A 17,960-nucleotide genomic window follows, 5' to 3' on the forward strand; every position below is an offset into this window, starting at 1 on the left:
TCATCACTGTCCACAGGCTCCACAGCTGCCACAACCCCGTCATCTGGACCATCATCCTGCAGAAAAGGCACCTGGCGTCGCAAAGCAAGATTGTGAAGCATCGAGCAGGCGATGATGATCTGGCACACCTTCCTTGGTGAGTAGAATAGGGAACCACCTGTCATATGGAGGCACCTGAACCTGGCCTTCAGGAGGCCGAAGGTGCGTTCGATCACCCTCCTAGTCCGCCCATGGGCCTCATTGTAGCGTTCCTCTGTCCTGGTCCTGGGATTCCTCACTGTGGTCAATAGCCATGGCAGGTTGGGTAACCAGAGTCCCCTAATATCCACACACGGTGCCTCTGGAGTTGACCCATCACATAAGGGATGCTGCTATTCCGCAGGATGTAGGCGTCATGCACTGAGCCAGGGAACATAGCATTTACCTGAGAGATGTACTGGTCTGCCAAACATACCATCTGTACATTCATCGAATGATAACTCTTCTGGTTCCTGAACACCTGTTCACTCCTGTGGGGGGGGACCAAAGCTACATGGGTCCCATCAATGGCACCTATGATGTTAGGGATATGTCCCAGGGCATAGAAGTCACCTTTAACAATAGCCAAATCCTCCACCTGAGGGAAAACGATGTAGCTCCTCACGTGTTTCAGCAGGGCAGACAACACTCTGGACAACACGTTGGAAAACATAGGCTGGGACATCCCTGATGCCATGGCCACTGTTGTTTGAAATGACCCACTTGCTAGGAAATGGAGCACTGATAGCACCTGCACTTGAGGGGGGATTCCTGTGGGATGGCGGATTGGTGACATCAGGTCTGGGTCCAACTGGGTACACAGTTCCTGGATTGTGGCACGGTCAAACCTGTAGGTGATGATTAAATGTCGCTCCTCCATTGTTAACAGGTCCACCAGCGGTCGGTACACCGGAGGATTCCGCCATCTCCTCCCATGTCCCAGCTGACGGTGCCTAGGAAGGACAACAGCGACCACAGAGTCAACAAATTCTGAGGTATGTACCCACAGCTACACAGAACACGACACTAAATACAATATCCTTCCTGTATGTGTGTTGAGTGTAGGCCTAGGTATGTGTGACGCAGTTGTAAATGAAGCCATGTGGGCCCCTGAAATGGCGGATGCCTGACCTCTAAAGTGGGACAATGGAATGTGAGGTAACTGCGCTGGCGTTGTACACCGTCACGGTAGGCGGTCAAAGTCCGCGGCGCAATGCTGCATTGGTTAACATTGGACCCTATGGGTCCCAGACGCCAATGACGAAGTGCGCCGGCGGTGATGATACGCACTGCCGCGGACGTCACCGCCATTTTCTATCTGTTGAATCACTCAATACCTGATCTTTGACAGGAGATGACCTACACTGCAAGTGCTGTTGTGACCTCGGTCTGGAAGAGACAATGGCTGGTGCGTCTGGGGAAAGGGCCCCTGCCTTCACTGCACAGGAGTTGGAGAAGCTCGTGGACGTGGTCCTCCCCCAGTACACGCTACTCTACGGTCCTCCAGACCAACAGGTAAGTACACAGGGAGCACGTTGTATGGGCTATGCCTGGGTGGAGAGGGCTGGATGTCAGTAGGAAGGGGGCAGAGTCCTGCGAGCATGAAGAAGTGTGATTGCATGTGCCACATGGCAAGGGCAGGGATGTGGGCCACTCACTTCAACGGTGCTGTTGCTAATAACTTCTGGTCTTCCCCTGCACATGTCATGTAGGTCAGCGCCCACCAGAAGAAGGATATTTGGCGTGCCATCGCCAAGGACGTCCGGACCCTGGGGGTCCACCAGAGAAGGAGCACCCACTGCCGTAAAAGATGAAAGGACATTCGCCGCTGGAGCAAGAAGACAGCGGAGGCTCAGCTGGGGATGGCCTCCCAACGTGGGAGGGGTGCCCGTCGAACCATGACCCCCTGGATGTTCCGGATCCTGGCGGTGGCCTACCCTGAGTTGGATGGGCGCATGAGGGCATCACAGCAGACACAAGGGGGTGAGTACACTCACATTCTCATGACTTAGCGCACAGTGGAGGGGTCTGGGTGGGGGAGGAGGGCTGTGGGTTACCCTAGGCCAGGGCGAGTTCCGTAGGCTAGGCCCCTCCGGAATCCAGGTCATGTGCCACTCCACCCCACCTCTGTAGAGTGCCAAGTACAGGTATACATGTCCCTGTGTCATCTATGTAGGTAGATGACACTCATAGCCATGTAGGCCATATCCCAGGAACTGCATCTGTAGAGACCATGAGCACGGCGTAGTGCAGTGTGCTGCTGTGTCTGTATTGTCCGTCAACGGTAGCGGTAAGCCATGCACTCAACCTGTCTATTTTCTGTTTCCCCACCCCTTTTTGTGCTCTCCCTGTTCTTTTATGCATCAGCATCATCAAGCGGAGGTACAGTGGCACTAGAGCACGAGGGGGCTGCATCCCATATGGCCATGGAGGGCCACACCACGGACACAGAATACACCAGTGGGACGGAGGGCGAGGGGAGCTTCACGTCGGTCACCGGATCAGCAACCAGTGACACAGACTCATCCTCCGATGGGAGCTCCCTTGTGGTGGCGGCACCATCTGTGCCCCCCACTTCAACATGTACAGCTGCCACCCCCCCTACCAGCACCGCCCTCCCAGCAGCCCCTCAGCCTTCGCTCCGTGCCCGCTCATCCAGGAGGGTGGGCATCACCTTCTTCCCAGGCACCTCAGCCCCTGCCCCTGTCACCCCTGCTGCCCTCAGTGAGGAGGCCATTGACCTCCTCAGGTCACTCACTGTTGGGCAGTCTACCATTGTGAATGCCATCCAGGGTGTAGAAAGGGAGTTGCAACACACTAATGCATTCCTGGAGGGCATTCATTCTGGTCAGGCTGCCCATCATCGAACCCTGCAATCTCTGGCCTCAGCACTGATGGCAGCCATTGTCCCTGTGTCTAGCCTCCCCCCTCCAACTTCCTCCACCCAGACCCAATCCCCTGTACCCCAGCCTATCCCAAGCACACCATCAGACCAGCCTGCACACACCTCAACACACAAGGGCAGCTCAGGCAAACATAGGCACCACACATCCTACAGGCACTCACACAAGCATCACCCACATACAGACACAGCAACATCCACTGCCTCCACTGTGTCCCCCTCCTCGTCGTCTCCCTCCTCCCTCCCAGTCTCGTCTACACTCTCACCTGCATGCACTACCACTACAGCCACTAGGACTCGCACCAGAACACCCAGCACCACACCCCGCTCACCTGCACTCACCACCCCCACTACCATTTACACATCCCCTGTGTCCTCTCCCAGTGTGTCTGTGACGGCCCCTCCCAAAGTACACAAACGCGGACACCCACACACCCAACATCCATCCACCTCACGACAGCCTCCAGAACCTGCACCTGCACCCAAATCATCTAAAGTTACACCTCCTACAACCACCTCCTCTTCCTCCACTCCCAGACCCCCTCCAGCTACCCATCCCAGTGTTCGTCAGAAACTTTTCCTGAGCAACCTTGACCTCTGTCCCACCACCCCCACCTCTCCAATTCATAGGTCCCGTACTAGCACCTCAGCCAAAAAAAGTCTGGTACCAGTGGTGCGTGTTTGAGGTATGTGGAGTGCACCGGCCACCAGGGCAGCCAGTGTGACATGGAGCCAAAGCACTGCCAGTCCACCCCCTGTAAAGCACCAGAAGTTGGACAGTGCCCGACGGGAGAGGGTGAAGACTCCTGCCGGCAAAGCCGCCCACAAGGGTCCTGGGGGGAGTGTCGAGTCAGCTGTGACCCCTCCCAAGGTGGTGAAGGGGCAGAAGAAGTCTCCAAAGTCTGGTAAGAGCAGCACGGCGGAGAAGGCCGCCATCCTCCCCGCTGGCCAGGACGCCACCGCCAGCCCCATCGTCACTGGTCCGGAGACCACCGCCAGAGTCAGTGCCCTCGAGGGCAGCACTGTCGTCACTGGTCAGGAGACCACCGCCAGAGTCAGTGCCCTGGAGGGCAGCACTATCGTCACTGGTCAGGAGACCACCGCCAGAGTCAGTGCCCTGCCCTGGAGGGCAGCACTATCGTCACTGGTCTGAAGACCACCGCCAGCGTCAGTGCCCTGGAGGGCCCCGGCAGCCACAGCCCCGCTGGGCACTGAGGGACCGTCATGCCACACACCGCTGCACAGGTCAGAGACAGCAAAGTCAAGCACCGCTGAACAGGGCAAGCACTGCTGAACAGGGCAAGCACCGCCAACTCAAGCATCGTTAGCCCATGTGCGGCTGGGACAGTGACGGAACTGGGACCGTCACGAGGAGCGTGATGCTCTCTGGGCACCAGTCCCCCTCCAGAACCAGTGGAGAACTGCATCCACTACCTGAATCCTTCACAGGATGAAGCACTCTGGGCACCAGTCCCCCTCCAGAACCAGTGGAGAACTGCATCCACTACCTGAATCCTTCACAGGATGAAGCACTCTGGGCACCAGTCCCCCTCCAGAACCAGTGGAGAACTGCATCCACTTGAGAGACTGTGGCTTTGCACTCCTCAGGATTGATCAGTGGGCAACCCACCCACTGAAGAGACTTGTGAGACTGTGGCTTTGCACTCCCCAGGATTGATCAGTGGGCAACCCACCCACTGTAGAGACTTCAGAGACTGTGGCTTTGCACTCCCCTGGATGGTACACTGGGCAACCCACCCACTGTAGAGACTTGAGAGACTGTGGCTTTGCACTCCCCAGGATTGATCCGTGGGCAACCCACCCACTGTAGAGACTTGAGAGACTGTGGCTTTGCACTCCCCAGGATTGATCAGTGGGCAACCCACCCACTGTAGAGACTTGAGAGACTGTGGCTTTGCACTCCCCTGGATGGTACACTGGGCAACCCACCCACTGTAGAGACTTGAGAGACTGTGGCTTTGCACTCCCCAGGATTGATCCGTGGGCAACCCACCCACTGTAGAGACTTGAGAGACTGTGGCTTTGCACTCCCCAGGATTGATCAGTGGGCAACCCACCCACTGTAGAGACTTGAGAGACTGTGGCTTTGCACTCCCCAGGATACTTCAATGGGCATGGAGCCCCGTTGTGGATCTGGCTTTGCACTCATCCGGCTGAGGTGCCCCACCTTCCCTTCCCCCTGAGGTGCCTGTTGTATTTCTATCTGATGCCCCAGCAGTGTTCTCTCTGTTTCTGGACTGGTATCGTGTGTAGGCCTCGCCCATGCATTTTGGGCCCAGTGGTCCACGGACATTGAATTGTGCATACCTGCACTACTAATCGTGATGTATATATTTGGAATGTGTATATATTTCTATATATATGAGCTTACTGTATTTTTATACATTACAACAGTTATACTGATTCCCTTTTGTCTTTGCATTCTTCCGGGGGGGTTGTGGGTTGTTACTGTGATGTTTGGATATGCATTGGTGTGTGTGTTGTAGTGGGTGAGGTTCAGGGTGGGGGTGGGGGTGTTGCGTGTGTGTCCCCCTGACTTTTGCCTCCCCCCTCTCCTATGTCGTAGGTGCAGTACTCACCGTTGTCTTCGGAGCCGCCGTTGCTGATGTTCGTAGAGGAGCAGGAAGACAAGCGCAGGGAGTATTTGGAGTTCGGGCTCCATGGTGCCCTCCTTCCTCGTGGAGTGTGTTAAGGTGAGCGTTTTCCCATTGCAAAAGCTGTTTCTGCCGTGTTTTTATCCACAGTGAATTCGCTCCGGAAAAGGTGGCGGATTGGCCTGTTGTAATACTGTGGGCGGTACATTGTCTCCCGCCTGTCTGTTGGCGGTGACCGCCGCGCTGCTTGTCTGTACCGCCGTGGCGGTCGGAGTGTTATAGTGGCTGTCTATGTTGGCGGTTTCCGCCACGGTCATAATTCCCTTTTTTTTTCCGCCGGCATGTTTGCGGTATTACCGCAGCTTTAACACCGTCCGCCAGGGTTGTAATGACCACCTTAATGCCACCGATACTCGAAGCCTTTCGCAAAGGCCACTCCAATGATGATCATTGTTTTGCCCGATGGGCTATTGTTTGAAAATCTGTTGAAGCAAATCCGTAACTATGCTGCAGCTTTGTAGACTTTAGTACAGTATTTCACACACTGCTTAATGAGTTGTTGTGGAACAAAATATCTAACTGGAGAATACCATCTGGTCTGCTTTTACTGATCCAATTATTCAAGTGCTCCAATTGGCAAAAGTAAAGTTAAACTTAGCCACGTGTTTTTTGTTTTTTTTAAACGGAGATACTAGATGGGTTGCAACAAAGATTTATTCTTGCTCCTGCTCTTTTTGACCTCTTGTCCTCTGACTTGCCACTGTTCCTGAGTAACACTTGTTCCTTCTCCCCAAGTTGTGTGATACTCACATACTGTGCTTCTGGTGTGTCAACAGTTTGATTACATTTAATTATACTGAAATTGGTTTGCAGGGGAAGTTGGTGTTATGGTTTTTCCTTTAATTCTCACTGGGGTAGCCAGGCTCCGCCAACATAGGCTCTCCTGCGGGTTGCTTTCTCACGCCTTAGTTGATCATGGACTCCTCCATGGTTTATTAAAGTTGGCGACTCATGCTGCGTCTCACCAATTCTCAGCGTTAGTACACGGCGGGGTCCTCCAAGAGCTATATTGTTTGTCTTTTTGTAGTAAGCATTCTGGGGCGATTTTCCTGTATGAATATGTATATATAAGATATGTGTTGTCTTGTTGTTTTCAGATGGCCTGTTGTTCAAGGATATTAGGAAAACAAAGTTAAAAACCCTTTTAATAAAATATGGCACCATAACACGATCTACAGCAATCCACCTTTTAACATATATGTACTTTTAAGGTGTAAACCTTGCACTGGGTAATTTGTCAGAGATTGTCATATACACATTTTAAAGAGATGTTGTAAATTATCGTTAGCATTTAGTAATGTTTTATAAATAGGCACACAGTGTATCAAGGTTTTATGGACAGTTTTGTTCCAATATTTTTGCAAAAGCTAAACTGGAATCTAAAACAGTCTATAGCCAGATTTAAAATGCTACGCACATTGGAGTTCATTTTCTATACTGAACATAGATTTGGTGTTTGTAATGTCTTATTTGGCAGTACCTGGTTTCAGTCAACTGAAACGTTTTTGCTATTTGTCAGCAAGAACATCAACAGATAGTTAGATTTGTATTTAGAATTGAACTTATTCTGTACACAGTGCTAAAGGAAGCTACTGTACATAAGGCTAAAGGAAGCTGAAGCATCTCCAGTCTTGCCATGTGATGGTCTAGGTTAGTGAATTTTTTTTGTAGTAGGTCTCTCGCCAGTGAAAAATTAAACATTTAGTTCCAGAAGCTGATTTAAGAACATCAATACAAACCCTGATCATCTCCCACATTTGTGAAGACGATGCTCTCCTCAACAGCCTCTTAGACACCATTTTGGAAGTCCTGAGAGGCATACTGCAGTGGGTGACATGTTCCATCATGGATATAAAGGTGCCTGACCGCATCACCCGAATGCTGATGAGCCATACTTGGATTACTCATTAGGCCCATATCGTCTTCATGACCAGCAGCATCTCTAGAGGGCAGAAGCAAACCAGGCGCCAGAACATAACCAAACTGATGGCTATGAGGTGCAATCGAACTCTGACTATCCCTCGCTTCTTCATTAAATGACACTTTTATAGTATTCTCAGCCTTCTGAAATACCTAAATAGTTACATGTAGTACTTCACATAACCCCTAAATAATTGTATATATTTATCACTTACTGCAGTATACTTTTGAAAAGCTCTCACTCAGTTTTGTCCTCATGAAAGGTCAGCAAGTATTGGCGATTTTTGCATATCATTTCTGTGCCCAGGTAGGATCCTAAAGCTTACTTGCAACACAAAAAGGCAATAGTGTACCTCTTAACAAGTATTACCAATAATAAAGGAAATGTTTCTTCATTGGAAAGCATTTGAATAAAGAGACCACTTTTTGCTGATCAGCTCATAAAGGGAAATTCCTTACCTAAGCAGCTTTGACTAGGTCCAAATGTCTGACTGACAATTTAATCAGCATACAACCGCCAGTACACAGGAGCAGCAGCGCACTGCATTCATACAGCATACACAAAGCTTAGTTAGAAAATGTAGTTTCGTCCGTTTTACAGTTCAATGACACCAACACAAAGTAAAACTATCCAGAAAAAACAATTGAACAGGAAGTGTCTGGTACAGCCATCGTGCATAGACTCATATCAACAGTGTATGAAAATGATTTTACATGTTAGAGCTGAACGAATTGCACTCATGAACTTCACGGGGGGTGAGGAGGGGCAGGCAATTTCTAATTCTGCTCATGGCCACCCAGATTTATTTAGGTGAGCTACTTCAATGCACTTAGCAGAAGAAAGGGAAGATACACTTGTGTGCTTCTGCTCAGAAAGTCTTGAGTATTCATAGAGTTTGTTTTAAACTTTATGACTCGGTTTCTTGATTTGGAATCCTAGCTCAAAGGTGCAAGGCACAAAGAGTTTTGGGTGAGTAGGTGTGTCTCAGTCTTGATTTATACCTGACTTTTTCTAGACGCTCCAGGTGTTAGTCACATGAACTCCTGTAATACAATATTTGTGAATATGCTTCAAAGTGTTTTTTTAATTCGAGACACTGAAAATATTTTTTTAAAAATAGTTTCAATTGCAGATATTGAGAATTTGAGAATTGTAAGTTTGATTGTGCTCCTCACTGCCATAACTGAAAATGCATTATTACTATTATTAATTGATCAAACCAGCTTTGCAATTTTCTGAATCAAAAACGCACTAAAATGTTAATTATCCTGTTGCAACCCATTGCTTTGTTCTCCATCAGAAATTTAAATGCAATTATTTTATACTTTCTTTTGTTTCAGAACCAGAGAAAACAACTGGACAAGGTCCATGTCGTTATTGGAAACAAGACCTGTGACTTTGATTCTCTCCTTTCGGCTTTATCTTATGCCTTTTATCTAGATAAGGTAAGACAGAATAGATGCTGATTTAGATGACAGTGAAATAATGCCCTGAATGCTCATTTAAAATTCGATCTGTTGTATGGAGAACAGTTAATCAAGTAGGTACCATGTTTTTGACCATACTCAGCAATTTCTTTTTCAAACTCAAATTTCTAAAGTAGGAAATCAAGAAACAATTACCCCCTTTGCGTAGGGAGGTTTCTCAAGGGGGGCACTGATTGCTCACCTGCCAGGGACCACAATGCCTTCTTGGCCAGGGAAATCCAACGATGTTCCACCCTAAATATGATGAAGAGTGGCCGTGACTATGACCTAGTATTCATCAGGTTTATGGTTTACAACAATGGAGGGATCTAAGGATCCAAAAATACAAACTGTGCAGGTTCCTATTCTTAAATAGGACAGGAGTACTGCAAGTTTGACTTCCGGGCATCTGGTCTTTTTAATGGATGCTACACATTGCACAAAACTCGTATGCATGGAAATTGAGAATCAGTTCACTAATTATGTAAAAACATGAACAATGTGAAAGAATACTCTTCATATGTGATCAAGTAGAACAAACAAAAAAACAGTGTATAAAATTTGCAAACCTGACCTTTTTCAAGGTTGTAAATATTTTTTTTTATAACTGCACAAGCATGGTCAACTTGAAGTTAGCAATTTTTAAAAGAAACTAGAATGTAAAAGCCTCAACAAAACAGTTTTGCATGAAAATAACATCTCATTTTTTTGCAGAACAATGCTATTGTAAAAATATTTATTCTGGAAAAATATTTCCTAGAAAATATTTTCTTGTGAGATTTTCTCCACGGGTGGAACTGTTAAAACCTTTGAGGGCAGAATTATAGTTATGTAAGTTCTGGGTTTGAGAAACCAGATGTTGCATTTTTTTACACTATCTGTTTTATTAGTTTCCTTGATACATACATCAGACCAAACATGACCTTCAAAGGAAAATAACATAATACAATATTAATAATAAACGAGATAAATGCTACATTCAATATTTTGCCTTATACAAGTTTAGTCCGGTCTCAGCATGACCATCTCCTTTTTTCAATTACATGGACATGGATATATAATACCAAAGACAATGTTACGTTTCCCATACACTAGGAATAAGACCAGTGTTATGTATATTTATACCTCTTCATTTGTCGAATTCTCCAGTGAGAGGCTATCCCCTGTTTCAAAGTTATGGATTAGGTCATTCCAAGTTTGAAGGTCATAGTTAGTACTCACTTAAGACTTAGTTCCTCCTCCACCCCCCATTTCACAACATCTCTTTTTCAACGATTCATCTGCAGCCCCTGTAGACCCAGCTAACTGATAGCCACCCTATGCTTGGCCAAAAGAAGTATCAAATGTATGAATTTGTACTCCATTTTCCAGGCCTTATGGATTTTCACATCTCTCTATAAGCAAGCAGCTGGAGTAAGATCAATGTGTATCCCACAATTGTGTTCTAAGTGTTGCAAGACTTCCTCCCAGTACCCCTGGACCAGTGGGCAGCAGCAAGCCAAGTGCAGAAAGGTGGCCTTGCGTTCCTGACATCAGGGGCGCCCCTCCACCCTTAACTGAATAATCTTATGTAGTAATACAGGCGACATATAAGTGCAATGCAGATAATTCAAATTAATCAATTTAAATCTGGCATTACTAGATACAATGTGCACCAGCGAACACATTTTCTGCCAACAAGTGTCAGTAAAATATTCCTCTGCCCATACCTTTCTGGATTTAAACTGGAGTCACAGCTAATCTGCTAAGAGTGCTTTGTATATGTGTGTGGTTAAATGTTGTGCCTCCCCCCAGTTCCAGGAGGGCTCGGAGTAGCAGTGAGGTTGAAGGTGTGTTGGGGCAGTCTCGCCAAATATCATTAAGTATATTCACTATACTGGTGTGCAGGAGAAACTGTCCCTCCCCCAGAGTGAACATGTCCTGTGCTGCACCAAATGTAATGCAGGTGTCTGTAGGGTAAAGATCACCTAGGGTCTCGCAGCCCCCCTCCCTCCACACTGTGGTGTCCACAGCTGCGGCCAGTATGCGGAAGGCAGGCAAGTCCCAGATTCCAAGGTCCCTCATGAAGGGTGCCTTCCCTAACATCCCTTTTACTGTCCATACCCATAAGGCTGCTATGCGGGTAATAAGTTACGGTACTCTCTCTGTACCCCTACCACCAGAGTATAGCAACTGTGGCAGTGTGATCTATCTGCCAGTAACAATGTTTCCCAGCTCATGTCTTCTGTAAGCCAGTGTGCAGGGTGCCCTAATTGGGATATAATATAGTATATTTCCATGTGAAGGAGGGCTAGTCCTCCCTCATGCATCGGCAAGTGTAAGTGTTCCCATTCCACCCTACTTAGTCCGTTTTTCCATATGAGTGTAGTAAGGAGTGAGTGCAGAAAATTGCACTTGGGAGTGTATCAAATGAGTGCTGTGGTACGTAGAGGCATTGGGGCAGAAAGACCACTTTTGCCACTGCTATGCGCCCGATCATGGACAATGGAAGCGTGACCCAGAATTGTACCGAGGTCTTAAGACCATCTATCACTCTGTCTATATTATATTGCATTTGTTTCTGGGGAGTAGATGCTATCATCATTCCAGGTAGCAAAATGTTTCTGTGTTCCATTGCAGCAGAAGGGGTGGTAGCGTCTCAGGATCTACCCTGGCAAGCCTGCTCAATGGAAAGACCAAGGATTTATCCAAACTAATTTTTAGGCTTGTAATATCTCTTAATTCGTCCAAATGTTGTATTAATAGTGGCAGTGATTCCCTCAGGCTTGAGGTAAAAAGGGTGTCATCTGTGCACAACGACACCAAGTGAGTTGTGTCACTCACCTCGACACTCCAGTTCATAAGGGTTTGCCTGGTAGGGACTGCAAGTGGCTCCAAGCCCAAAGCAAATAATAGGGACACCCCTGCCTTGTACCCCTGCCCACAGTACATGGGGACACCCCTGCCTTGTACCCCTGCCCACAGTACATGGGGACGAGCACCAGTGGCCCACTCTTACAGCGGGCATCGGTTCATGATACAACAGGGATATCCAGGACTGAAATTGAGGGCCAAAGTCCATGGCCATCAGCACCGCCATGAGGTATTGCCAGTCCCCTGTATTGAAGCCCATTGTAATGTCTACCGACACCACCACAATCTCCTCTGGGGAGTCTGCAGTCTCATGCATTCCATGCATTAACCACCTCAGGTTCATGGCGGTGCTTTTGCCAGGTATGAAACAGCACTGATCGGTGTGCACCAGCCGCGTGATCACCATCCGTAGACAGAATGCTAAGAGTTTACAGAGAATTTTGGTGTGTGTGTTAATCATGGTAAGTGGTTGGTATGAAGATGGGCCAGAGGGGTCCAAGCCAGGTTTCGGTATCATTATGACGCACCCTTCCAGCATCGTGGGTGGTAAAATCCCTTTCGTTTTGGCTTCTAGAAATACTTCCAGTAATCTCCCGACTTATGTCCACTATGTAAGTCTGATAAAACTCGGCTGGGAAGCCTTCACTACCTAGCAATTCCGCTCCTGGTAGTGCCCTAAAGGACCATTTTAAGTTCCTCAAGTGTAATGTCTGCATCCAGTACTTGCGCTTCTAGATCAATATTTTCTGGTAGAGTGAGAGCTCCCAGAAAGTCTGTCGCTTCAGCTGCGTCCCGCCCGCCACCTTTGGAGTAAACCTGCTCCAAGTGTGCCTTGAGTGTGTCTACTATTTCAGCCTGCGTGTGTGCATCAGCCCCAGCCGGTGTCCTAAGGTGCATGATAGATGTGCGTGAAGTTTCAGGGAACAGTATCTACACCAGCAATTGCCCAGAGCTATCCCCCTTTCTAAGTAGCAATTGTCTATATGATTTCAATTTATATCATTCAAGTTGCTCTCTCATTGACAACACTTGCAAAGGAGCACAGACTTGTCTTTTCGCGCTTCGCTATCAGCAGACTACAGCCTCTGACATGCTGCTATTTTTCTCTCCTCCTGAAGAAGTTCTGCCTGCAGAGTGTTGCGCACTCCACACGTTAATCCTATGCATTGACCCCTAAGAACTGCTTTCATCGCTTCCCACTCCATGGCTTGGCTTTATGTTCCAAGTTTTCAGCAAAGTAGTGTTGAAGTACTTCTGTCAGTGTGTTCCTCCTATACGCGTCTTGTAATGTGTCGGAAGGATATCTCCATGTTTTGGTCAGTTAGATGCTAACTCCCCAGTCTAGTGAGCACACCAATGGGGCATGATCAGATAAGTAACGGGAGAGGTGCTCCACTTCCCCAGCCCTGAGGGCTACCTGGTCCGACATCAAGATTCTGTCCTGCCTACTATATGTGCCTCAGGTTGCTAAGTGGCATGTGTATTCCCTCCGTTCAGGGTGGACCTCCCTCCACACATCTTTCAATCCCAGCTGGGCCATTACTTCCCGCAGTTGTGCTGTAATCCTGGGTTTAGTGTTTGGATGTGGAGGATGGTGATCTAATTCCCTTTCCAGAACCCAATTAAAGTCTCCTACCCAGAATATTTTAGCTTCTATTATGGGAATGAGCAGTCCCTTAATTGCTCCGTAAAAGTTACCATAATCCACATTCAGGCTGTAAGTGTTGACAAATGCTACCTCAATACCATCTAGTGTACCCTGCAAAAACAGAAAACAGCCCTCAGTTTCCTCTTCCATATAGGTCAGTGTGAAAGGGCCCAACAGGGCAAACCACACCAGAAAGCTGCGGAAATATAAGGAATATTTAGCATGAAAGACTTGACCCCTCCATTTTTTGGCAAGTTGTTCTGCTTCCAGATTAGTAGGGTGCATCTCCTGTAGGCATGCAAAACGTATCCCCTGTCGTTTAAGCGTGGAGAGCACTCAATAGCGTTTCTGATAGGATCCCAATCCCCAAATATTCCAGGTGAGGAGTTTCCACTTATTTAGTGTGGTTATGGTTAGTGTATTGCATATAGGTCTGTAGCAGCGATGTATCCTGAACAATGCATTCATGATCTCGTAAGAAGTACCCTTATAAAAGATAAATAAAAAATTTCCCCTTCCCTCCCACCCGGGGCAAGAATGCAGTAACCTCTTATGTTTCCTTGTCTACATGTCTATACGTGCCAGACAGCACTATCTCCCCACCCTCACCGACTTGAACCAGTAGGTCCCTTTAACAGTAAATAACCATCAATGTGAACTCCTGGCACCCAGTCTGCCCTCACTAACACTTTATACAACACAATGTGGGGTACTTTTTCCAGTTATATCACACTTGAGATGTCTTTTTAGAGGTGGATACAGTACATTGACATCTATTAACACATAACAGTTCAGGTAATGGAGCATACCACAACTCATCATAGGTGTTGCATAATTACGCTGGACTGAAAGTAATCGTGGAAACAGCTACTTAAAATGTATGCAAGACCTAGTACCTGCAGATTTTGTTCGAAGGATTAGAAGGCTTTTCCTAGGCCAACCTTCATACTGAATGACATGAACAATGGTCTTTAATAATCTAGTGCAGTGTAATATAGCATAAACTGGCCCACAATAGAGTGTCTGCCTCTTCCAGGTCATTACGATCATTGTTTCCAGTCCTGGACCTTTGGGTGATGGACTAATGCATGCTGCGTGTTGTAGACATGGTTTGCTTCCATTGAACTCATTGGGCCAGCATACCCGAAATCAATGATTTGTAGGTGAAAAATTCAAGAAAGCGTCCATAATGACCCTGAGTAAGGTGGTCAGTGTACCCCGCCCACAAACCATATGGTCAATCTCAAATTACTGCAAAATAATGCAGCTAGAATGTGACTGCATGTAAAAAACAGGAACATGTTGATCTGGTTCTAAAAGCTCTTTATTAGCTCCCAGGTAAATTCAGGATCAAATTCAAAACACTATGGGGGTTATTACAACTTTGGAGGAGGTGTTAATCCGTCCCAAAAGTGACGGTAAAGTGACGGATATACCACCAGCCGTATTACGAGTCCATTATATCCTATGGAACTCGTAATACGGCTGGTGGTATATCCGTCACTTTACCGTCACTTTTGGGACGGATTAACACCTCCTCCAAAGTTGTAATAACCCCCTATGTATTATGTAGAAAACATTTGGGGGCAAAGGTTGGTTGCCTTCAAAAATTGTCAGTCCACTACTGTCTACCCAGAAACTTACAATCTTCCTTGGCTCAGCTTATCCAACAACTTGCCTTAAAGAGACTAAGGCCCTCATTCCAACCCTGGCGGTCTCTGACCGCCAGGGCGGAGGGCAGCGGAAGCACCGCCAACAGGCTGGCGGTGCTTCCAGGGCTATTCTGACCGCGGCGGTAAAGCCGCGGTCAGAAAAGGGGAACCGGCGGTTTCCCGCCGGTTTTCCCCTGGCCCAGGGAATCCTCCATGGCGGCGCTGCTTGCAGCGCCGCCATGGGGATTCCGACCCCCTTCCCGCCAGCCTGTTTCTGGTGGTTTTCACCACCAGAACCAGGATGGCGGTAACGGGTGTCATGGGGCCCCTGGGGGCCCCTGCACTGCCCATGCCACTGGCATGGGCAGTGCAGGGGCCCCCTAACAGGGCCCCATACAGATTTTCACTGTCTGCTTTGCAGACAGTGAAAATCGCGACGGGTGCCACTGCACCCGTCGCACCCCTGCAACACCGCCAGCTCCATTCGGAGCCGGCCTCTGTGTTGCAGGGCCTTTCCCGCTGGGCCGGTGGGCGCTCCTTTGGCGGGCGCCTGCCGGCCCAGCGGGAAAGCCAGAATGGCTGCAGCGGTCTTTTGACCGCGGAGCGGCCAAATGGCGGTAACCGCATGGCGGGCGGCTACCGCCGCCCGCCGCGGTCAGAATGACCGCCTAAGGGTGTAATTCAAATGTTGAAGGACAGTTGTGGTTCTGCCAGGGGGAAGGAATAGATTACTCAGTTCCCCTTGTGGAGGGACCACCTGCCAAATTTATAAATGATAGCCAAGCTGGTGGTCATTTATAAAGCAATGGCAAGACCCACCTTCACAGCTGTTCCTGTTAATGCTCTTTGTTATTGGGTGCAGGGCTTTGGCTACATGGGAAAGCCATGCACCAAACAGTTTTCTTTTTTATTATCAAAAGAAAATCCTGAAACAGGATTTTCTTTTTGAAAAAATAAATGCCCCCCCTTGCCCTGGGATTCATCTCCCACGGGGAGAGGGCATTATTATTTTCTTACTGTCTCTTACCACCAGGGTTTGCCTGGTGGTGATGGACAGTAAAATAGTTGCTATGTCTGCCAATCCTAATTGAGTGAGCAGACACCTAGCCATTTTATCGACAACACTTACTCTGTGGGGCATTGGAGAGGTTTGGCTATGGCAGTGACAGAGTAGTCACCGCTGTAGCCAAACCTATAGTCTGCTCGCATCTAAATCAGCGGGCAGACCATTATCTTGGTGATAAGGATACTGTGTCGATGTTGCAAGGGGGTATCCTTATCTCTAGTATATAAATCTGGTCCTAAATTATGTTGGAAAAGTAAAGGAAGCCCGCATCCTGAAAGTTTGGACTACACCTTCAACTAGGCTTTCAATTCAAGTTTATCTTGCTGTTTCATGTCTCGTGAGTGTCCCAGGTGACATGTAGGACTTTACAAAACTCCCATCTCTCATTTTTAATGGATGGTGATGCTGGACTTTCAATCACCAAAAGATTCTGAAACATTCAGAGGGCAAAATCAATGTGATTTAGTCATTTGGTTTACCAAAAGTGTTTTTAACCCAAAAATATAAGTACATTCAAATTGTGGTCAGACCAGACCTAGAGCCTCGTTAGAGTGCAGTAAAAGCACACAAGGTTGCTAAGTGTTTCACACATTAACAAGTGCACATGGCATTGTCCAGTGACAACATATGTCTATTCAACTAAAGACTATGCTAGTATTGGAACAGTAGTTTTATATTTCCACTAATGCAGTCTGCAATTTACATGTGCATTTGTTAATTTTAGAATTTTCATCTGGAACTGTGCCTTATGAAATCAGTTATTTGCACATATTGTTAGACTCTTTGTATGAGAAACATACACAATCACTATCCCAGTTGATCCAAACTGAGTTACAAAAAGAGAAGAAGAGAGGATTCAGTTGTTCATCCATCAATATACTAGCCACACAACTATTTTAGAAAATGATTCTCAGAGACATATGCTGGTGAGAAAGGGGGACAATTTTTTTAAAATGCCTTTGTTCTTTAAAAAAACGAACATAGAAATGCAATCATGAATGAAAGCGATCACCTGATAGAAGAAAGTGCATATAGTGCTAAACGTGTTGGATACTCATGGACAAAAAAATCTTTGGAGCCGAACACTAGTTCCAGAGAGATTCTGGAGAATGAGAGAAAAGTCTTTACAAGTGACTTTTTCCCAGGACTATAGTAAGAGTGGGGGGCCAATGGTCCATGCGGGGCAGTGCCTTCTTGTGATCATGCCCTTTTTACAATTCCAACTGGCCATTTCTCTGGTGGCCTTCTCCCTTCATAGATCCTTTTGACACATTTTGACCCCTGTTGTTTATGGGTCTCCACATCCCATAGACCCACACACATGGGTGGTATTTTTAAAAAGAAAAGATTAGGAAATCTTGGTAAATGTAAGTATATAGAAGATGAGGATGGATCAACATGAGGCACTCAATTAAATAACACATATTAATGCAGCGGACTGATACATGCAGATCAGAAGAGCATCATATCAACAGACATCCATGTACAGACCAACACAATTACAGACAAACTTGCACATTGACTAGAAGACACAAAGGCATCCATGCATCTAAAACTGTAGGCATCCATACACACATATCTCTTGAACTGCATTAAATCATACACCAGGCCAAGAGACATTGAGGGTCATTTTGGCTTAAATGACGGAAGCACCGCCAACAGGCTGGCGGTGCCTCCTGGCCTATTACGACCGCAGCGGAAGCGCCGCGGTCGCACCGCCGGGGCCGGCGGTATTCCGCCACTTTTGCCCCGGCGGTGA

The 17,960-nt window shown here is 47.4% G+C and overlaps 1 protein-coding gene across 1 annotated transcript in view; it reads left to right on the forward strand.

Annotated features, from left to right (window-relative positions):
• LOC138303708 (protein prune homolog 2-like) overlaps positions 1-17,960 on the forward strand; it is a 1,166,077-nt gene that overhangs the window by 267,917 nt on the left and 880,200 nt on the right. Inside the window, exon 3 of the mRNA XM_069243093.1 lies at positions 8,857-8,961. Coding sequence (XP_069099194.1) covers positions 8,857-8,961 — 105 coding nt within the window. The remainder of the gene's footprint in view (positions 1-8,856; positions 8,962-17,960) is intronic.

This window comes from Pleurodeles waltl, chromosome 1_1 (assembly GCF_031143425.1).
Source record: "Pleurodeles waltl isolate 20211129_DDA chromosome 1_1, aPleWal1.hap1.20221129, whole genome shotgun sequence".
NCBI classification, from domain to species: domain Eukaryota; kingdom Metazoa; phylum Chordata; class Amphibia; order Caudata; family Salamandridae; genus Pleurodeles; species Pleurodeles waltl.